This window comes from Schistocerca americana, chromosome X (assembly GCF_021461395.2).
Source record: "Schistocerca americana isolate TAMUIC-IGC-003095 chromosome X, iqSchAmer2.1, whole genome shotgun sequence".
Classification (NCBI taxonomy): Eukaryota; Metazoa; Arthropoda; class Insecta; order Orthoptera; family Acrididae; genus Schistocerca; species Schistocerca americana.
The window spans coordinates 482622761-482647458 of NC_060130.1; the positions used below are offsets into that span (position 1 = coordinate 482622761).

General features: G+C 37.6%; 1 protein-coding gene across 1 annotated transcript in view; it reads left to right on the top strand.

Annotated features, from left to right (window-relative positions):
• Positions 1-24698, top strand: part of LOC124555630 (calcium-dependent secretion activator-like) — a 1496314-nt gene that overhangs the window by 1352639 nt on the left and 118977 nt on the right. The window contains exons 32-34 of the mRNA XM_047129606.1: positions 1803-1961; positions 15366-15482; positions 18063-18167. Coding sequence (XP_046985562.1) covers positions 1803-1961; positions 15366-15482; positions 18063-18167 — 381 coding nt within the window. The remainder of the gene's footprint in view (positions 1-1802; positions 1962-15365; positions 15483-18062; positions 18168-24698) is intronic.

Genomic DNA, 24698 nt, shown 5'->3' on the forward strand with positions numbered 1-24698 from the left:
TAAAAGAGTCCCTTGTAGTTTGGCACATAACTATTGGTTAATTGAGGAAGACCAGCTCTATATGATTGGTCATTTCCTTCGTATTTGTTGTTGCTTTCCAAATATTCTTCAATGCTTTTGGAGAAATGTAGATTGGTATTTTATTAAGGTTGACTCAGCTTTCAAAATATCTAACTTCAGACAAAGTAACAAAAAGGGACCATATAGAAAAATACATGCCCTTTTATATACAGTTCTTTGTTTCAGTATTATTAACAGTTCCATAAATGTTTGATACCATGGTGTTTTTTCTCTCATCCTGTATATACCATGTTCATGTTGGCTTCAGGAAAATTGCTATAACAAAATCTACAAAAGTAGTTTTAGAAACCCTACATAAAGGAGAACAAGTAACAGGCATTTTCTTAGACATCAGTCAAGCATCTGATGCAAAGCAGCTGATCATGAAATACTCTTAGGTATTCTTGAAGCACTGGGAAAAAAGGGGCTGGTAGGTCTTACCTAGCAGACAGAGTGCAGTGGATAGAGATATCCCAAATTTGAAGTGGCTCCCATCACATGGTGAAACATCTTTCGGACCCAAAATATTTTAGTATTGGAGTCCCAAAACGGAGCATGTTACGTCCAGTACTGTTTTTCATTTACATTAATGGCTTGCTGCTGTGGGTCACACAAAGAGAGACTGTGCTATTTCACACAAAGAGAGACTGTGCTATTTGCTGGTCACAGCAATATAATAATCTAATGAAATTTGAAATACGCAATTAAACCATAGAGTGCGTAGCTGGCACAAAATTTTGGGGTATGTATGTTGATCACCAATTAAAATGGCATGACATATCAGAGTACTTGGAAGAAGAATTACCACAGCATACTATACCTTATGAATACTAACCAAAGTGTGTAATAGCTCATGCCTAAATGCAACATACTATGCACACATACGTTCTAACATCAGTTATGGCATAATATTCAGTGGTTCAAATGCTCAGAATGTGGAAAATGTGTTAAAACTGCAAAAAAGAAAAAGCCATCAAAATGATGAGCAAGAGCCACAGAAGGGTCCACTGCACTGCGCTATTCAAAATATGGTGTATTCTGACAGTTCCAAGTAAATGAATATTCCAGACTGTAGTTTTATAAAAAGACATTCAGCAATATGCAGCAAACAGTTCCATAGATGATCGTCAAACTAGATACAGTGATTGCTTGTACCTGGATAGAACGAATGGAGCAGTGACCCAAACCACTATCCACTATGTTTTACCAAGGAGTCAAAATATATAATAAACTGCCAAAAGAGGTCAAAAACACAAAGGAACTCTAATTTAAAACATATCTTAAAGAATGTTTACAAAAAAGTAGTTTCTACTCCCTTAAAGAGCTCATAGAAAATAAAATTAGTATAAATAAATAAGCAGATTGACCAGTTACAAAGTAGACAAAGAGGATGGAGTATGCTTGTAAGCAGCACAATACATTGTAGTTTGTAATTTACGTCATGCAATAGAAAACCAAGGTTTATTATCAGAGGAGTCTTATGATTTATTTCTTTTGTCTGAAGCAGGCTAATGCAGTGATAAATTGTGAATATGTATATTTGTATTATGAATTTATTATGTATAATGTGTGTTTTTCTATTACCTTATGTACCTCTATTATAATTGATGCATATATATGTATGCGTAATGACAACATCCATTGAAGGAATTAGCCTACAGATGAATGAATAAGTAAATAATAAATGTTGAGATGTATGACAGAACAAATTTTGTGAATATTTTCTTCTCATTGAATTTCAGCACCAGTATCACACAAAAATAGATGATCTTATAGAAAAAACATCAGCAAACATGACACAAGGAATGATTAACAAACTACTATCTGTTTTGGAGACAACCCTATCAAAACTTTCACGATATGATGAAGGCAGCTTAATTGGATCAATTCTAAGTTTTACTGTAAGTAATATTAGTGGCACAGACAAATGCTGCCATGTATGTTTTATAGTTCTAAATACAAAAGAAAAATTAAATATGTACATATATTTTAGTTACTCTTAGTTTCATAAATCTTTGGGTTACCCTCATGTACATAAAGGGTAGTGATTTTATACCCAAAGTATCCATTCCAAATCTGTATCTTATTCCTACTACTATTTATACCTTTATGTTACATCTAACATTAAACATTTTGTTTGAGCCCGTAGATCACTGACTGCCTTCTACCATGCTTAAATATGTTATTCTTCATACCTAAAGTGAATTGCTAAATATGTATGGGAACTGGATGTATGTTCTAATCTCTGTCTGCCCCGTCTCTTTGTCCATCTCTTCCTCCTCCCCCATTTCTCAGTCAGTCACCTCCTTCTCCCTTTCTTTGTCATTCTCCATTCTCCTCCTGCCCCCTCTCCCTCTCTCTGCCCATCTCCTCCTTCCCCCTCTTTATGTTCATTTTCATTGCCTACCCCCCCCCCCCCCCTCCCTGTCCTATTTCTCATCCTCCCTCTCTCTGACTTTGAGCCCTGGAGTTGCAAAGGAAACCTAGATAATAAATCAGTTGAGATCATCAGCATACAGGGTATGAGAGAGACCTCACCAGCTGCTGGATCCATGAGAATAGTAGCTCCAATGACAATATTTTGCATCGGATTAATATGCAAATGGGTAGGATCACAAAGTTTTGAACAATTCAGATTCCGTAATAGTATTTTAATCATAAGACAACAAGCCATAAATGCAACATTTCTGTTTTCTGTTACAACTCACTGTTAGTAATAAAATGAAAAAGCATGTTGTTGTTCACAGAAATTTTCTTTAAAATTATATGTAGGTGGGTGGTGGTGGTTAGTGTTTAACATCGCGTCGACAACGAGGTCATTAGAGACGGAGCGCAAGCTCGGGTTAGGGAAGGATTGGGAAGGAAATCGGCCATGCCCTTTCAAAGGAACCATCCCGGTATTTGCCTGAAACGATTTAGGGAAATCACGGAAAACCTAAATCAGGATGGCTGGAGACGGGATTGAACCGTCGTCCTCCCGAATGCGAGTCCAGTGTGCTAACCACTGCGCCACCTCGCTCAGTAAAACTTATATGTAAGGAGAAAGAATATGTGCAGGAGAAACAATCTGTCTAATGGTTTAAATGCCCTGGTATTTTAGATAAAATTGATTGCATGAAAGGAAACCAAACCATGAATTTTCACAGTGCAGCATTCCCCCCCCCCCCCCCCCCCCCCCCTTGCAGTGAGTTTTAACTGAAACTTGTACAACTGTGTACATGTGTGTGTGTGTGTGTGTGTGTGTGTGTGTGTGTGTGTGTGTGTTTAACCAAATTGTAATAAATAAAGTATAACATTCAACTGATCATATGCAGCACACACATGCAAGACATCCTTGCAAGCCATTAGTCAATGTATATTTCAGTTGGAAATTCCATGTGATATCTGGGACTGCTCTATAGCACTGAGATAGTGAAGCCACAGGTTTGCTTAGATCACTCCCTGTATGTGCCTGTTGTAAGCTCCCAGATGATGCACCAGAGCATAATCAGTGGCTGCTTAATTTCCACTATTCTGTGCTCCAACAGCTTTATTGTAACCTCTTGACCTTATTGGTACAAATGTCTCCCAGAAAAAAAAAGTCAGAATCTGAAGCTCAACTTATACAAAGTCCCTCTAAGCCGACTGTTTCATCTAAATAGAGCACCAAGAATGATGAACACCCTCTGGAGGCATTTCCAACCACCCACGGGACCAACACCAATCAGTAGCCCTTTTTCTTTCAGATGCCCCTTGTTTCAAGATACTCACCATGAGCATCCCACTCCTACGGGCAAAGCCATCTCTGCAAACATGTTGCAATTCCTGTGTGTGCAACACCTCCATCTCCTGGGCAAAAATTTGTATGTAGTGTCCTATTGCAAATGTTTTATTTGAATTATATTTTCTGTTGCTTCACCTGTTTTAAGTGTTGCTAAGAAAAATATACAGGCCATGTCTATCTGAATGTTTATTAGAGTATTATGCAAAAATTTGAAGTAAGTCAATCAAGACCTTTTCCAGATTTTTGCAACAACATTTGCCTATTTTGTGTATGTGTGTGTGTGGGTGGGTGTTTGTTTGTTTTATCATACATTAACCAAATTGCCGCTACTGTTGTACAACATTCTATTGATCATATGAAGCACACATACAGGGCATTCTGGCAAGTCATTAGTCAGTGGTCATTTCTGTTAGAAATTCCATGTATTATCTGGGACATTTCATGCATAGGACAAAAATATTTAGATAGTTGGAAGAATAAGAATATTCCTATATTGTGATGCCCCCTGACACTGATACAACTAAACAAGGCTTAAACTTTTAACCCAAACTACTAAAATAGTAATGGTCATCAATTTGTCACAATCAGCTAGTAATCTAGATAGTACCTAAAAGTAAACACTGTATTGGGTGGGGCGGGGATGGGGGGGGGGGGGGGTAGGAGTCCATCCGACCAGGTGAATTTTGGCACAGGCTAAATGAGTAGTGTTGGAATTAGGAAACTTGTCCTGGGAAATTTGGACCAATAATGCATATGACTAGAGTTACGAGACAAAGTTGCCCCAAAGGAGGTGTACACTGCTAAGTACTGCGTGACATAGTAATCACAGATACACAGAATCTAAGACTCAAATTAATTGTTTCACACCCACCTAAGACACCAACAGTGATGCCCACCCTCCAGTGGCATTTCCCACCACTCAAAGGGCCAACACCAATTAGTGATCCTATTCCTTTCAGATTCTCCAAAAGTGACCCCATGTTTCAAGACACCCACCATTAATGTCTCACTCCTATGGGAAAAGCCAACTCAGCTATTGGGTTGCATTTCCTGTGTATAAAACACCTCCACCTCCTGGGAACGATTTGTGTGTACTGTTTTCAGTGATTGGATTTTTTTTATTTTAATTATATGTTCTATTGCTACAACTTAATTAAACTATGTTTTCCTTGATTAATTACATTTACTTTAAAAGGTATTGTGCGTAATGGTACAACTCAGGGAAATGCATCAAGCAACATGAAGGATAATATTGTCCATTCCATGTGTCTGCTTGGAAGCTTCATTCAACATATTTAAAAAGCAGTCATGGTAGCCACTTAGGGAACTAATTGCAACAGCTATAGATTTTGACACATGCTGAAATTGTCAGTGCCTGTCATTTGGGGTTTGAGATCATACCTGGATCACTGTACAGAATCAGAAATGATTTGTGTAAAACAATAAGTAAAACATCATGTTCTCCAAAATAAATGATCCATTATAACCGTGTGAGTGAATTAAAATCCAACAGACTCACAGTATTATGTTTCACCATATGACTTTCCTGGTGTATAGGCAGAAGGAAACTGAGGTTGTTGTTTGCAATTACAGCAGCCTCACTTTACATCATGTAGTGTGAGTAATGCCTACTATATTGTAAACTAACTAACCTTCTTGCTTTCCAGTGTAGTAGTTTAAAATCCTTCTTTTTGTTTAACCTTCAAGTGGGTGTGCCTGAGTATAAAGTGCACCAACCACAAATTAAATTGTTTTACACCATTCCATTGTTGTTTCACAATTGTAAGCATAGTGATAAATTGTGTTGCCCTACATCTGAGGGAGGAGCTGTAACAGTGAGCTGGGTGAGAAAATACTTATATGCCATCCTGGAAAATAAGGTACATTATGAGCTAGTAGCTCAATCCCACAATGAGGAAGTTCCCTACAAGATAATTAGTTACTGAATGAGTGGCTGGCTTGGTTCTGATGCAATTTTGGTGTTTAATGCTTTGAGTTGATTAACATTCTGGGGTAATACCAGTCCATGGCAACAGAGTGATATAGTGAAAGTTTATTTGTCTGTTGTTCAATTAAACAGTGCTTTAACTCATAAAATGCAAGTTTAACTTGTCATTGTTTCATTAAACTGAGATTAACATGTGATTTTACTGATGCATGTTTACTCTTGAACATAAAGTGTTAGTATTTACATGGTCAAAAGTACACCAAACACCTGGTCATGTAATGAAAAATGGCACATCCAAACGAGAGTTAATAAAATGCAGTCAACAAGTGCAGTTGCATATCACCTTCAAAATACATTGGGAAATGCTGACTCACAATGTATTTGTTCACATACTAGTGGTGAAGTGATCAGCCAAATATTATGCAGCAAATTAGTGAAAGTACTGAGATAGTGCTGGCAAAGGATGTAATATTATTATTTTATTTATTTCATTCTCTATTCCTAGGAATGGAGCAAGCTGTTCAAGATCCAGCTAATTAAGAGCTGCAGTTTTTGTCAGCTAATCATCGCCACAAGCTGATAATGGGGCAAATGGGGGATATCAATTGTGAATAAGTAGAAGGGGCTTATAAGTTCTGGCATATGCCTCACAACCAATAGAACCTCCCAACAACTTAGGTCAGAACTGTGGAACTGGAACCATATTAGTTTATTTCTGGGACATCATCTGTCTCTAATGACGTCATTGTTGATGGGACTTTAAGCGCTAATCTTCTCCTCCTTTGGGACATCATCCTTCATTGAGGATGTTGTCCCAGCCAAAACTTTGAGTGCTGTGTACATGTGAGGGGTGTAAGTGTAGTGCAGTGTTTTTTTTCTGAACAGAGTGAAGCATTGTTGAAATGTAAAATTTTGGCCCATCTTTAACATGACAACTCTAGGCATGATAGTATTTGAGAACATAAGTTTTTATTATTAGTGGATCAATCTGTCTTCAATTTTGTTGATAGTATCCAGTGCTATGTTGGGTTTACTATCAAGCAAATTAAACAACTATTCAACAAATATCCTTAGGGGATAGATATAGAGCAATTTGATGTATTGTTTTTCAAAAACAGGAATTGAAGTTATTCCATATGTTACATAAGAAATTTACATTAATAGAGGATGTTAGTATGTTTTTATTAATTGTACCTGGTTAAATTAACCTTGTCGTGTTGATCTTCAATACCTTCCTGTGATTTTAACAGAGCTTTATAAAAATGATTTGTATCAAATTTTATGTATTCTTTATGTTAACTAGTTATTGGATCACTTAACCAGTATGATAGAAGCAACTATGCTAGTTTTTATCTTCTTGAAGATTTTCAAAATGGTACATAACTATTCGTTATCATCATGATCTTCAAAAATAATTTATTTTTATTTTGATTTAAAAGTTCTGTATAGGACATACGTATGAGCATATTAATGATCTTTTACAGAAGATTCGGGGAATCGCTTCAGCACTGAAGTATTTTAAAGGTGATAGGTGACTATACTTTCTGATTTCATTTTATTAATAAAAGGGTTTCTAAACTATTAAGTGCAAAGAAACAGTGTCAGTTAGTTCATAATGTGAGAGCATTACTGACACTACATGATACAAACTGAAGCTGCTTTACTTGTAAACAACAACCTCAGTTTCCTTCGACCTATAAACCAGTAAAGTCAGAAGGTGACGTGTACTACTGTGAGTCTGTAGAACTACAACGCCCTCAAATTCTATGTTAACAATAATGGATCATTTCCATTGTGAAATGTGGTGTTTTACTCATTGTTTTATATAAGTTGATTCTGATTTTCTAATTTCCTTATATTTTGCACTCAAAACGTCTATTTCAACTGGAATCCACATATGCAAGAATAATAAAAATCCAATGGAATCTTGACTGAGTGCTGTGTTCCTGTCCTTGCTTATAATAGTCTACAGTCACTGTGCACAACATTTCATTATGGAATAAAAGTTGATTAAGAAACTGTATTTCATCCATGAAAAAATTGGCTTACAAGTCTTTTATGAAGTAGGAGTGACAGAAGCAATAGAGGAGATCCAGTGAAGAGTGTCAGTGGATCATTTAGTCAGTGGATGAACTTTATGGAGATGCTCGACAAACTCCAGTGGATGTCACTACAAGAGAGTCATTGTGTGTTGTGGAGAAGGTGTCTGCCAAAGCTTCAAGAGTGTACATTCAGCATATTACTTCCTACAAGATATGTCTTGTAAAATGAGCACAACAACAAAAAAATCAGAGAAATTAGATTTCATATGTAAGTTTATCTATAGAAATTCTTCCCTTACATCATTCATGAATGGAATGGAAATGGAAGGAATTGTTAGCGGTACCAGAGGTACTGTCCACCAGAGCATAGATGTAGACGTAGATGTAGATACTACAGACTGTTTCAGCAGAGTATAAAAACCATTTTGGTCTCTATTGGGAAAAGGATACTTGGCTGTTCATGATAAAGATGACTTATTGAGCTGCAGACAGACACAGCAAAAAGACTGTTACACATTATAGTTTTTGTCCAAAGCCTTCTTCAGCAAAGAAAACACATAAGCAAGCACACCTTTTGCACACACAACTGTTACCACCTGCAGCACCAATCCAGTTTTAACTGCTGATGATAGCAGCCATGTGTGCATGAGATGTGCTTGCTTGTGTGAATGTGTATGTTATGTCTTTGCTGCAGAAGCCTTTGGCTGAAAGCTGTAATTTATAGCATTGTTTTCATTGTGTCTATCAGCAGCTCAATATGTCATTTTTATGGTGAGTGCCAATCTATTCTTTTCTTAATATTATTGATGTTCCAGCCCAGAGTTTTCATTGGGTCATTTTGATCTCTAGATAGAGAAGAATATTCTGTATGGAAATTAAAAAACTCACCAAACCATACCATACCATCACAGTCTAATCTGTAACTTAACAGGGTTTTAATTAGTACTCAATGGCTTTTCCCCCTGAACAAACACCCATCCCTCTGAACTGAAACTTTTACAACCTGCTATTGTACAAAATAATCTTGTGGGAATCATCAAGAAACCTGTACTTCTAACAGAAAAATCCAAGTAAATCATCTATGTTCTTCATTACAAAGTTGTCAAAAATGCTAAGGTAGGTTTGAACACCACAGCACTTTACTAGGCATGATCCTATTATTGGTGGTACACCATCCCTTTCCTTCAACCTTTGAACTGACTTACCCAACCAGTTGTAGTGGGGCCTACAGTTTAATGTGGATTTTGAACCACCTAATAGCCTGATAACATTTAATCAGTGAAATCCACAAAAACACCTGCATTCTCTTACACAGACTCCAACCATGAGCAAAAGCCAGGAACTCTTTTCTGATGGCAGATGATCAACCTGGCTGAAAGTCTTTCAGCAGAGAATGCTGTAGTACAATATCACATCCAACAGACACCCAACATTTTCTCTGAAATTCATGACTAGAAAGCACACTGAAACATTGCTTCAACATGATTCTGCAACTCCACTGTCAACCTTAGTTGATTTGATAAGAATTAGATTATTAAAGTCAGTGTGTTGGTCACACAATATTTTATTAAAATTGATTACTGGTTTCAGATTTGCAGCCATAATCATTTCTGTGTGGCAATTAAGTTGCATATACAATATAACCGGATTCTGGCAATATCTCATAAGTTGCACATAAACTCAGGTGTGTATGTTAAACTCATCTAAGCTTTTCAAAATATTGTCAAAATCTGGTTATGTTGCATATGCCACTTATCCAAGCTTTTCAAGGTGTGCTCAGAACCTGATTATGTTGCATTCCACATTTTGTCATTGTTACATTTGTGTATGAAAACACTTTCTATGAGAAATATGCATTTTTAAAGCAACAGATGTTATGAGTTTTCTTCCAGTTCATGTAATTTATACAGATGATGGCAAATAAATATGCTTTTCTATAAATATCTCACAGCTGTAGCCAGTTACCTACCCAAATTTTTAATATCAGTGAGGCACAGTTGGGATCAGTAAACACAAACAAATACCTGGGTGTAACACTTTGCAAAGATTTGATATGGAACAATCAAATAGTCTCACTCATGGGTAAAGCAGGTGGTAGACTTCAGTTTATTGGTAGACTACTAGGGAAGTGCAATTGGTCTGTAAAAGAGATTGCTGAAAAATCGCTCTTGCAACCCAACCTAGAATAATATTCAAGTTTATGGGACCAATACCAAATAGGAGTAACAGGGTATATTGAATGCACACAGACAAGGGCAGCATAAACAATCACAGATTTGTTTCAGATGTGGGAGAATGAGATGAATGAGCCAAAGAAACTGAACTGGCAGATTTGTTTGATTTGTGCAAGAGTGAGATGGATGTGCTGAAGAAACTGAACTGGCGGAGTCTAGGAGAGAGACATAGAGTCTCCTGAGAAAGCCTACTCACAAAACATCAGGAACCAGCTTTAAGTGATGACCCTAGCAATATACTACAACGTCCTACATATCATTCCCATACAGATCCTGAGGACAATATTAGATTAATTGCAGCACAGATGAAGGCACTTAAACAACCATTCTTCCCATGCTCCATACATCAATGAAATAGGGAAAGACCCTTATAACTGATACTGTGGGAAATACACTTTGCCACACACTTCACAGTTGTTTGCAGAGAATAGATGTAGATGTAAATGTACTGAGTCACAGAGAATTAAGATGGGATTTACCAGTAGCTTCCACATCCAGAACAATGAACCACACCTATAAAGCATACAGTATGAATGAGCAAGAGCTCTTAGCCACAGTGTTGGCAATGAAGCACTACTGGCCTTACGTTTAAGGACGAGACTATATCGTATGTACTGATCATAAATCCTAGAAATGGTTGGTACATGTAATTGTTCCATAAAAAATATTAATGAAATTCAGAATGAAACTGGAAGAATATACACTCCTGGAAATGGAAAAAAGAACACATTGACACCGGTGTGTCAGACCCACCATACTTGCTCCGGACACTGCAAGAGGGCTGTACAAGCAATGATCACACGCACGGCACAGCGGACACACCAGGAACCGCGGTGTTGGCCGTCGAATGGCGCTAGCTGCGCAGCATTTGTGTACCGCCGCCGTCAGTGTCAGCCAGTTTGCCGTGGCATACGGAGCTCCATCGCAGTCTTTAACACTGGTAGCATGCCGCGACAGCGTGGACGTGAACCGTATGTGCAGTTGACGGACTTTGAGCGAGGGCGTATAGTGGGCATGCGGGAGGCCGGGTGGACGTACCGCCGAATTGCTGAACACGTGGGGCGTGAGGTCTCCACAGTACATCGATGTTGTCGCCAGTGGTCGGCGGAAGGTGCACGTGCCCGTCGACCTGGGACCGGACCGCAGCGACGCACGGATGCACGCCAAGACCGTAGGATCCTACGCAGTGCCGTACGGGACCGCACCGCCACTTCCCAGCAAATTAGGGACACTGTTGCTCCTGGGGTATCGGCGAGGACCATTCGCAACCGTCTCCATGAAGCTGGGCTACGGTCCTGCACACCGTTAGGCCGTCTTCCGCTCACGCCCCAACATCGTGCAGCCCGCCTCCAGTCGTGTCGCGACAGGCGTGAATGGAGGGACGAATGGAGACGTGTCGTCTTCAGCGATGAGAGTCGCTTCTGCCTTGGTGCCAATGATGGTCGTATGCGTGTTTGGCGCCGTGCAGGTGAGCGCCACAATCAGGACTGCATACGACCGAGGCACACAGGGCCAACACCCGGCATCATGGTGTGGGGAGCGATCTCCTACACTGGCCGTACACCACTGGTGATCGTCGAGGAGACACTGAATAGTGCACGGTACATCCAAACCGTCATCGAACCCATCGTTCTACCATTCCTAGACCGGCAAGGGAACTTGCTGTTCCAACAGGACAATGCACGTCCGCATGTATTCCGTGCCACCCAACGTGCTCTAGAAGGTGTAAGTCAACTACCCTGGCCAGCAAGATCTCCGGATCTGTCCCCCATTGAGCATGTTTGGGACTGGATGAAGCGTCGTCTGATGCGGTCTGCACGTCCAGCACGAACGCTGGTCCAACTGAGACGAGAGGTGGAAATGGCATGGCAAGCTGTTCCACAGGACTACACCCAGCATCTCTACGATCGTCTCCATGGGAGAATAGCAGCCTGCATTGCTGCGAAAGGTGGATATACACTGTACTAGTGCCGACATTGTGCATGCTCTGTTGCCTGTGTCTATGTGCCTGTGGTCCTGTCAGTGTGATCATGTGATGTATCTGACCCCAGGAATGTGTCAATAAAGTTTCCCCTTCCTGGAACAATGAATTCACGGTGTTCTTATTTCAATTTCCAGGAGTGTAATTTTGAGACTATGTAGAAAAAGCTGTTGCAAAACATAGTAGCAGATGGATTGTCATACATACCACAAAATCCAGCTGCAGTCATTAGGAGTGTGGAAGAAGCCAACAAGAGAGAATGGGACAAGCAGCAACCAGTGATTGAAAGGATGAACCAATTTCATATGTCCCTTATAGGCTGACACAAAAGGAAAAGAGCTTCATGATAGTAAACTTGCCATATTGGAACTTTATTTCCACATCCTTCCCTTCTGTATTCGATAATGAAAATATGCCACTACAAAAATGGAAATTCTCCATGTTTCCCGCTAAAATGCTTTTATTAACTAGGATCCCAATTTAAAATTGCGGTAGGTTTCATATTCTCATTCATCAACATGTAAACTGAGTGCACTAAAAGTTTGATGAAAAAATCATAGATGCAGTGAATAGGTTTGGCATAAGAGTATAATATTAGACACTCTTTCTACAAGTTTTCAGAACATGTGCACTTAGGGATGTGAATTCTGGTTAACACTAAAGTTCATGTTATACAAGCATTTATCATTTCATGTGTACAGGGAGCTAAAAGTGTTTAGGGGGAATTTTATAAGAATTTATGTATGAATCCAGGTATTTTAATGAAGAAAAATGTATTTTTGTTGTGCATATAAATCCACATTTACACCTTTTTCAGTAATAGGCCATATTTAGGAAAACTTTTGTCATAATAGGTCATATTTTGTCCAATGTTTGCCAAAAATGCATATATTTCTATTATCTTTAAGGACATAAAAATAAAAATGTGAATATGTTGCTCACATGACTAGTTTCAGGTGATAATGTTATAAATTACTGCAAGAATTACTAAACAGTTTTATTAACCAGGACTACAGTGAACAGGCAGCATAACACACTAGTCGTTTCACTAATATAACACATTGTTGCACAGGGTCAACAGAATGATCTCGAAGCCAAGAAAGGTAATCTCCAATGCGATAAACATTGCTATTCATTTTGAATTCACATTCAGTCTGGTTCAGCATGTTGAAAGTAAAGTGTCCCAACAGTTGTGATGTTTTGTTTGTGATTTTGGAAAGAAATTCCTCAGCACTAATGGGGAAATATTATTTTGTAAACTATTTGAAGTTAAAGTTAGTGCAGAAAAAACTTTAATGTACAACAACACTGTAATAACAACAAATGCAGCAGCTGTATGAAGAGAAGTGCTGAAAATGACAAAAGACAAATACTGTTACTTGACCAGACAAGTTAATCATCAACCATGAAATCATCCTTAAAGACTTCAGTGAGATAATGTTCTCTTGCAACATACCACTGAAGAAGCTGAAGAATTCATGCTTCAGATAGTTCTTGGAGCAGTACACAAGAAATCCAGTTTCAGGTGAATTTACATTGAGAAATAACTATTTGTCTGTGCACTATGAGAAGGTACATAGAAAAATACAAATTAATGTAGCTGACTGAAAGTCTGGGTATCCATAGACGAAACCACTGATGTGGGTGGGTGCAATGTTGCATATGTTGCTGCTGGTGTTCTGAAACTTGACAGGTCTGGAGAAATGTACCTCTCAAGTGAAGCTCTCAAGAGACTAAACAACTTGACAATTGCCATTTTGTTTCATAGCTCCACAAAGCTACTGTGGCTAGATGGTGTGAACAGAGACAATGCTTTGCTATTATAACAGATGGTGTTTCCTACATGCAGCCAAGGGTCTTCAGATTCTTTATCCCAGTGTGGTGTATGTCACTTGCCTTGCACATGCATTACACAGTGTTGCAGAAGAGGTGCAATTATATTACCCTGATGTGGACAAATTAATTTCCTGTGGCAAGAAAATCAGTGTGAGTGGTCCACTATGGGCACAGAATTTATAGTATCAAGCACCTTCACTGTCCTTCCCTCTCAGCCTCCTCTTACACGGTGGAGTTCTTGACTTATTGCTGCTGAATATTACTGCACCAACTTCATTGAAACAAAGAAAATCTTTTGTAAGCTTGGCAGCAATTACTCAAGTACCATCAAAACTGTGAAAGAGGTCTTTACAGATATCTTACCTGCCACTACACAAAGCTGACTTTTCAGTAGCATGAAAAGCTATCACTGGATGTGAAGCTACTGGTACTCAACATGTGCAGAGTAAGTTAGGTTGAGCTCATGGCCATCTGGCTGATGAAGTGAACAACAAATTGCAGTGCTCTCCTGCAGAATCCTTCATATTCTACATTGTGCAAAATTAGTGACAGTCTTTCTGGGGATGCCATAACATTTGAAGACAATGAACCAAAGCTGACCTGCAGTGACCTTGCTGCCTCCATATATGCTCCTGTGACATCCTGCATTGGGCAGAGGAACTTTTCCAGGTACTAAACTATCCTCAGCGACTACTGTAGATCTTTGAAAATGGAAAACCTAAAAATGAATCTGCAGAAACTGAATATTGACAATATATGTTAACTAATGTGGAATACTTTAAGCAAGTGGTCTGCTGTCATAAAATGTGAGTTTATTTTTTGGATAGGTGTTCGTGTTCCCTCTGTACTTAATGTTTTTTTTTCAGATTCATGCAGACATTTAAGAAATAAGTGCTTGTTAATACCAAACGCTGCAGAAAGTAAGTGCAATACTCACAATTTGTCCAAAAGTTAATTTTGTATTCCATGGTATATAAAAATCAGATTTCATTATTTTTAAGTAATTAAAATCTGGGGCTGTTTGTGTATCTTACAGAATCTGTCTGCAGTAGGCATTTCTGTGTGTTAAGGCTGAAGACCTCCTACATAATGAGATTTATTGAATGTGATGAATGAAGAAAAAAAGGATTAATTTGTGTCTTATGGTGAGACATTTTGCCTTTGTGTGTTACTTAATTTTTCTTCCCCCACTGATCATGGAAGACACCATTCAATTTGTAAATTGTGTGATTCTTGGGAACTATGTGCATTGTAGGTAACTCTAAATCCTCATGTGTAGTGCTACCTTTGTGAAATTTTAGACACACACTATTACATTTATTTGAAGGGTAAGTATATACACTTAAGTAAATTAAGAAGTTACTCCACCCTGTGATAATGAAGCCAGTGTTTGTTCCATTGCCTGTGCTGGATGAGCTATTTTCCCTAAGACAATAGTAGCATTATAATAAATCTGAGTATATTACAAAGACATTGAACATTTTATTGTAATTTTTTTCAGAATGTGTCTGGTTCTGGTAAAGACATGGGCCAAGCTTACGTAAATTTCACAAGGAACTGCATGGATCAGATACGTGGCAAAGTAAATGATGAGTTATGGATTCTTAATTTTTTTGAGGTATGAATGTTATCTGATCATTCCTTCTAAAATCTTATGTGATCATGTCACTGTTACGCTATAACATGACTAATACAATGTGTCATAACAGAGTTTTCATTTAGAACAGCAAGTTAACTCTTTACAAAACTACGGTCAGTTTAAAGAATAAATGCTCTGGTTTCAGTGATATTTAGGTATGATAAATTAAGAGTATTTCTTCTGCTATCAACAACAGCTTATAAAAGAAATGTAAACAGCATTCAAGACATTTTCTTATATCACAGTATCAACTGTAGCTTCTTATTGCTGTGTTGGCATTTCCAGTTGTTAATGTGTGCAGTAGAGACCTGTTTCATGTCTTACACACCAGGTGCAATAATTTTGTCATGGCTGGCTCCTAGAATCTCAATAATTCTGAAAGAACGTAATCTACTCCTGTAGCATTTTCTTGACCTAGGTCAGTGTTCTGTCATATTCTTCTCCCATCTCATCTTCTTCTATGTTCTCTTCCCTTTCTATAATAATGCTTTCAGCTTCATTTCCCTTGTATAGCCCCTCCATATAGGGCTTCCACCTTTCAGCTTTTCCTACTTCACTTAGTACTGGTTTCCATCTGAACTCTTCATGTTCATGCACCTGCACGTGTTTTCTCCAAAGATCTCTTTAATTTTCCTATACATGGTCTCTGTCTTTCCCCTAGTGATACGTGTTGTGTAATCGTCAATTTTTCCTCTAGCCATTCCTGCTTAGCCAATTTGCACTCCGTGTTAGTCTCATTTTTTAGATGTTTTTATTCCATTTTGCCTGCTTCATTTGCTACATTTTTATATTTTTGCCTTCCATCAATTACTTCCTGTAATCAAGGATACCTATGCCTAGGTGCAAAGAGGAACTATGCCCCCAGCCCCACCAGCTCTCAGGAAAAGAAAAAGTGTAGTGTAGTCAGGTGTTTTTCTTTCAAGAAAATGTTTCAAAGTCAGTATTACACAGGTGTTAATAGGGTCAGAAGTGGAACTTTTTTATGGCTACTTACAAGTCAACATTCATCTCCAAAAATATTAAAAATACTCCATAACCCCAGGTCTTGTGTGCCCCCCCCCCCCCCTCCACTTCCATGACTGCCATTGCCTGTATTATTCAAGGATTTCTAATGGACCTTGTCTTTCTACATATTTTATACTCTGCTACCTTCACTATTTTATCTCTCAAAGCTACACATTCATCTTCTACTGTGTTCCTTTCCCCTGTAGTAGTCAACTGTTGCCTAAAGCTCCCTCTGAAACTTGACAACCTCTGGTTGTTTTAACTTATCCAGGTTGCTTCTCTTTACTTTCCCACCTTCTCACAGTTTTAATCTACACGTCATAACCAATAAATTGTAGTCAGAGTCCACATCTGCTCCTGGAAATGTGTTACAATCCTAAATCTGGTTCCAAAATCTCTGTCTATTCCACATATACAACCTTCTTTCATGACTCTTATACAAAGTATTAGCAGTGATTAAATTATGCTCCATGCAAAAATCTGCCAAGTGAGTTCCTTTCTACTCACTTCTCCCAATGCATATTCACATACTTCTTTTCCTCCACTTCCTTTTCCTACAATCAAACTGCAGCCCCTCATCACAATTAAAATTTCATCTCCCTTAAGTAATCACACATTTCTTCAATTTCTTTGCCATCTGTGAAGCTAGTTGCCATGTAAACGTGTACCATTGTGATGGGTGTTGGCTTCATGTTGATCTTTGCTTTAATAACGAATTCACAGTGCTGCTCATAGTAGCTTACTTAGATTTCTATTTTATTATTCATGATTGGACCTTATCATATTATTAGACCATAGACGCAAGACCATAGACGCACGCACACACACACACACACACACACACACACACACACACACACACACAGGGTAGTAGGGTATAAGTTCAGATATTTTTTTTGGTGCCTGTGGACAGTGTACTGAACAACATCACAGTAGAATTTACATCATTTGCAGACTAAGAATTATAGCAATTAGGAGTAGTGTGTTCTTAGGTTGGTTAGTACTTACAAGTACATACGGCATTAACGTTTATTTTCCCCTGGGCAGCAAGCCAGGTGTTGAAGTGTGGGCATGTGGATACAAAGTGGTTAGTCTTAATGGGCAGTCATAGTCCACTTAGCGGTGCAGTTATGACCATGCAGAAAACATCAGGTAGTAAATTATGTCATCTGTTTGCGAGAAGACTGTCAGAAGCAGAGGGAAACAACAAGCACACTGGAGTGGGTACATGTTAAGATACCAATGATCACAATATCTGCATTTATACCCCTAATATTCTGTGTGTGTGTGGGGGGGGGGGGGGGCATGCATGTGCACACTGTTAAGAGCAACACAGATATGAATAGTTAAGATGTAATGCATAAAGCTGTACAGTTATTTAATAACTTAGTAAACAATATAATATATTTCATTTTAGGAGTGTCTGATACCAAAACATTAAATTTTCAAAAGGCTGTATCAGAAAAGTAGATGTTATTGTATATTTTAGAGTTCCTGGACTTACTGTTTTTATGCTTGTGTAAATGTAATTATTTTCTTCTTTTCATTTTACAGCAATGGTACACAGCACAAATTCAGCTGTTGTGTAACTGGCTTTCAGAGAGACTAGATCACTCTTTGCATCTTTATCAGTGCACATGCCTTGCTCACATAATTAAGGTATGTTATTAGTGTATTGAAACACTTTAAAATGTTCTTTTCAGTGTGTGGATGTGTGTGACTGTCTCACAAAGTTGTCTGGACCTCTAAAGGATTAATCAGTGTTACTTCTGAAACTAACCTTTACAGGATTCCTTTTAATTTAACAGTATATGTGTGTGTTATTGTCAAAAGTACAATCCTATGGGTATCAAGTGAAATTTGTGACTGCACTGAGGACTTTTTGGTAGGCAGGATTTGGCATGTTATTTTGGATGGAGAGTCATCAGCAGATGTAGGTCAGATGTGCTCCAGAGAAGTGTGTTAAGGCCCTTGCTGTTCATATTGTATAGCAATGATCTTGCAGACAATATTAATAGTAAAATCAGGTTTTTAGAAGATGATACAGTTATACATGATGAGGTACTGTCTGAAAGAAACTCATTGATATACAGTCAGATCTTGATAAGATTTAAAAGTGGTGCAGAGATTGGCAACTTCCTCTAAATGTTCAGAAACGTAAAATTTAACACTTCGTAAAAGAAAAATGTTGTATCATATGACTATAATATCAATGAATCACAGTTGGAATCAGCCAACTCACACAGTTGTCTGTGTGTAACACTTTTTGGGGATATCAAATGGAATGCTCACATAGTTTCAGTCATGGGTAAAGCAGATGGTAGGCTTAAGTTTATTGGTAGAATACTGGGGAAGAGCAATCAATCTACAAAAGAGTTTGCTTACAAATCAGTCATGTGACCAGTTCTAGAATACCAGATAGGACCAATATACAGAGAATGGCAGCACAAATCATCACCAGTTTGTGAATTGTGTTTTATTCACCTCATGATGTACATTTGCAATCCATGTGGTTTGTATACAGGAGCTATGTCAAAAATTTATAATACAATTGCAATGATTGTTACACTGATAAATAATAGCACTAAAATAAATACTAACACTATACTAATATTTCTTGGAGTATGTAACACATTGTATACCAACTCAAATTTCCAGTTTGTCCTATGTGAATTTCTTCCACTGAGTAATAACATTTCAGTGTAAATGCCTCATATAACTTACTTTTAAGTGGATGTAAATTCATCTGCATTAACATGTTCCCTTTTAATTTATTACAAATTTTCATTCCCATGAATTGACGTCCCTGGGCATACACTCTGAGGCAGTGGGTGGGAAGCATGAAATTTTCTTTGTTTCTAGTATCATGTGAATGGACAAGATGGTTTATCTCAAATAATTCATGTCTGGTGTACAAAAATATAATACCCTCACATATGCATAGAAATGGGAAAGTTAATATTTTAAGTTTTCTAAATAATGGATGACATGGGTCTTTATGATTTGCAGTGCACATATTTCGAACATTTCTGTATTTTTAGTATCCGCACTATGTTTATTGAATTACCTCAGAAACCAGTACCATACCTAATAATGGATTCAAAGTAACTTTTATAGACTACTTTTCATGTGTCCATGTCAGTTACAGTTGATAATATTTCCATTGTAAATGCAAAGCTGCTCAGTTTGTTTGCCAGTTTTTCAGTGAGTGCCTGCCAGCTCAAGTTTTTATCTTCATTTAAACCTAATAATTTGACTGAGTCAACTTCTTCTATATCTTGGTTGTTGTGAACAATCTTAATCTGCACACAATTTGACTGTTTGGTATTTAATTGCATCATGTGCCTTAGACATGTTTAGATTCAATCCGTTTAGCTGAAGCTAAGTTTCTAAGGTACTGAGGGTACTGATCACAGATTTGCAAATTTTAACTGAATCCTGATTTTAAACTAAGACAGGCGTATAATCTGTGAACAGAGCTGATGGGGAGCTGATATTTAGTGGTAAGTCATTAACATAGAAGAGAAATAGGACTGGGTCTAATATAGAGCCTTGTGGAACACTCTGACGTATTTTTTTCCGGTCAGAAAAACAATATGCGCCATTTAAAGAGATGCTAACGCTCTGCTTTCTGTTTGATAAGTAGGTTTTAAGCCATTGTAGGGCACTGCTGCTAATGCCATACTTTTCAAGTTTGTAAACAAGCAGTGTGTGGTTCACAGAATCAAACACCTTTGTGAGGTCACAGAAAATTCCTGTCACCTGATTTCCCTTGTCTAATTTCCTCAGTAAAACTGTTCACAGCATCTATGGTGTTTTTCCACTGCTAAAACTAAATTGATTGTATAGAATAACAGAATATTTTGCAATGAAGTTTTGGATTTGAGCAACAAGCAAGTTATTCAAATATTTTAGATATGACTGGGACATTTGACATGGGATGATAATTTCTCATGATCTTTCTTGACCCCTTCTTGAAGAGTGGTTTGACTTTAGCATATTTTAGTGCCTCTGGGAAACAGTCCTCTTCAAAACATTGATTTATTATTTGAGCTAGTGGGTTTGCAATTTTATTGTGTACCACTTTAACAACTTTTGTGGGTATTCCATCGGAACATGCAGATTTTTTGTTTCTTAATGTTAGAATAGCATTTTTTACATCCTCCACAGAAACTTTTAAAAATTTTGTAAAGTTTTCAGAGTTTTCACTTAGGCCAACAGGATTTATGTTGTTGTGGTAATCTGTTACATCTACATCAGACTTTCCTACATTTAGAAATAATTCATTAAAGTAATCTGGTATTTGAATAGGACTTACCGTAGCATTTCCTTCAATGAAAATTTTTTAAATTTCTGAGTTACAGACTTAACACCTAACTCAGATTTAATGACTGAGCACACAGCCTTTGTCTTATTTTTGTTGTTGTTGTTGTGGTCTTCAGTCCTGAGACTGGTTTGATGCAGCTCTCCATGCTACTCTATCCAGTGCAAGCTTCTTCATCTCCCAGTACCTACTGCAACCTACATCCTTCTGAATCTGCTTAGTGTATTCATCTCTTGGTCTCCCTCTACGATTTTTACCCTTCACGCTGCCCTCCAATGCTAAATTTGTGATCCCTTGATGCCTCAAAACATGTCCTACCAACCGATCCCTTCTTCTAGTCAAGTTGTGCCACAAACTTCTCTTCTCCCCAATCCTATTCAATACCTCCTCGTTAGTTATGTGATCTACCCACCTCATCTTCAGCATTCTTCTGTAGCACCACATTTCGAAAGCTTCTATTCTCTTCTTGCCCATACTAGTTATCATCCATGTTTCACTTCCATACATGGCTACACTCCATACAAATACTTTCAGAAACGACTTCCTGACACTTAAATCTATACTTGATGTTAACAAATTTCTCTTCTTCAGAAACGATTTCCTTGCCATTGCCAGTCTTATTTTTATGATTTAAAATTACCCTATTATTTGCCAGTTGTTTTGCTGCCTTGACACTATTTTAAATATGAAATTAATATCTTTATTACATTTTAATTCTCTGTGGAGTTGTCTTTTCCTTAAACTGGAAATTTTTGTGCCCTGTGTAATCCACTTTAATTCATTTGTCATTCTATTGCTCAATGAACAATGCACAATAATCTGAAATACCTAGATCTAGACAGAATGTATACACATCATATACATAATTAGTGAGAATATTGTCAATACAGGTTACTGACTGGCCATTAGCTCTGGTAGATTCCAAGAAATTCAATTTTAAACAATATTCCTTTACTAAGTTAGTGAATCTTGAAGCATAGCTACCATCACATGTGATATTAATATTAAAATCAGCAGCTATAAAAAAAATTTTATTTTTCTCTACAGAGGCTCTAGCATAATTGGAAGCTTAGACACGAACAGTTCTTTTGTTGACATCTCTGAAATTCTGTATATTGAGATTATAATAACATTTTCTAGCGAGTCCACTATTTTTACACAACAGCTCTCAAACACATATTCTTCATTTAAATAATTAAAACAATTTCTGGTCTCATAATTTATATCACTGTGTAGAACTGTACATGAGCCTCCACATGACTTCTTTCTTCTGGTGAAGATACTTCCTAAGCTAAAGTTCCCTATTTCATTTAAGATTTTAACTGTGTCCTCAATAAATCAGTGCTTATTTAAACAAACAACTTTAATATTTCCACATTCTGACACAATGATTTCCAATTCATCTATTTTGGAGCTTATATTGTTTGAAGCATCAGTATTTGTTATTTGTTCAGTCCATGGGAGAGTGTCACAGAGATACTGATGGAACTGAACTGGAAGATTCTTGAAGATAGATGTCAACTATCACAAAAAAATCTATTAATAAAGTTTCAAGAACAGGCTTTCAATTATTACTCTAGGAATGTACAAGAATCCCCTATGTGTTGCTCACATAGGGATTGTGAGGATAAGATGAGAATAATTACTGCGCACACAGAGGCTTTCAGACAACCTTTCTTCCAGCACTCCAAACATTAATGGAACAGGAAGAAACCCTAGTAACTGGTACAATAGGATGTACTCCCTGCCATGTATCGCACAGTCATTTGCAGAGTATAGATGTAGATGCAGTTACATAAGTAACCATTGTCTGAAGCAGCACAAATGTAGCACTTAACTGCAACACTAGTCTTCATAACATCAAAATTTAGTTTGCAAGTACAGTAAATAAAATTTATCCCTGTCTTGGCAGGAAACAAACACTTAAATAAACATAAAGCAGCTTCTCTCACACATAGGATGGGATAAAACTGATTTTGGACAGTACCAGACCATATTATACCCTCAATATGTCAGTGAAAATACATGTTAAAAGCTGGTGGTAGCGTAAATGATTGTCAGAAATTGTACTAAATACTCCCTCCAAAAATTATTTTGAGCAATTAATTCAGGGGCCCTCAAAAAGTTTAAATGTTTGCAAAAACAAAAATTATCTCTTAGCAACAAACAATCCAAAATAGGGAGCATCGTGATGGATTAGTGATCACAAGATTGTTGTAGTGATACCGAACACTGCAACATCCATATCCACAGAAAGTAAACAAAAAATCTACCATTAAAAACAAAAAAAAAAGGACAGATAAAAATTCACTTGACGTCTTCCAAGAAAGACAGTCTCCACTAGCTAAGTAAATGTACACCAGGTGTGGCCTGAATTCAAAGAAATAGTATCTGTGGCAATTAATAGATTTATACCAAATAAATAAATACAATATTGTACCAATCCCTCATGATACACGAAACACCTCAGAACACTGTTGCAGAAACAACAAAAAAAGCATGCCAAATTTAAAAGAATATAAAATCTCCAAGATTAACGATGGTGTACTGAAGCTCAAAAGATAGTGTGGAGTTCAGTGTGACATGCTTTTAATAGCCTCCACAGCACAACTGTGTCTTGAAATCCAACTGAAAATGTCAATAGGTTCACCAGCAGCAAGACACACTCAATACCTTCACTGCACAGTACCAATCATAATATTACCACAGAAATCACCACTAAAGCAGAGTTATTAAACAGTTCTCCCAAATTATTTCACCATATAAGATGAAGTAAATATTCGAGAATTCAAATGAAGAACAACTGGCAACATGACTAACTTAGCAGTAGATATCTACATTGTAACAAAGCCTCTTAAAGCACTTAATAAGGCAAGTGTCCTGGTCCAGACAGCGTCACAGTTACGTTCATTTCATAGTGTGTTGATCCATGTAACCGACATCGGTTTGCAGTAGAATATGGAGCATATACTTCATTCAAACATTATGAATTACCTCAAAGGTAATGGTCTATTGACACAGAGTCAGCATGGTTTCAGAAAATATCAGTCTTGTGAAACACAACAAGCTCTTTATTTACACAAATTAATGAGTGCTGTGATGGGGGATCTCAGGTTGACTTCATGTTTCTGGACTGCCAGAAGGTTTTTGACCCCTTTCCTCACAAAAAACTTCTAATAAAACTGGTCTGTCCGATAGCTGAGTGGTCAGCATGATGGATTGCCATCCTACGGGCCCAGGTTCGATTCCCGGCTGGATCAAAGATTTTCTCAGCTCAGGGAGGTGTTGCGTTGTGTTGTCTTCATCATCATTTCATCCCCATCTGGTGCGCAGGTCGGCCAATGTAGTGTCAAATGTAATAAGACCTGCACCAAAGCGGCCGGACCTGCCCTGCCAGGGGCCTCCTGGCCAATGACACCAAATGCTCATTTCCATTTTTTTTTCTAATAAAACTGTGTGCCTATGCTATGGTTGTGTGACTATGTTCATGGTTTCCTGTCAGAAGGGGCAAAGTGTGTAGTAATTCATGGACAATCATTGAGTAAATCAAAAGTAATATCTGGCATCTCCCAATGAAGTGTTACAGGCCATCTGCTGTTTCTAATCTATATCTTACATTTAGGAGACTAACTGAGCAGCCATCTTAGATTGTTTGCAGATAATTCTGTGATATACCATTTATTAGAGTCGTTATAAAATTTAAACCAATTGCAAAATGACTTAGGCACAATATCCCTAAGGTGTAAGAACTGGAAATTTCTCTGGATGAGGAAAAGTGTGAGTTCATCCACATGAGTGCAAAGATAAATCTGTTAAATTATAGATATGCAATAAAACACATAAATTTAAAATCTGTCAATTCAACT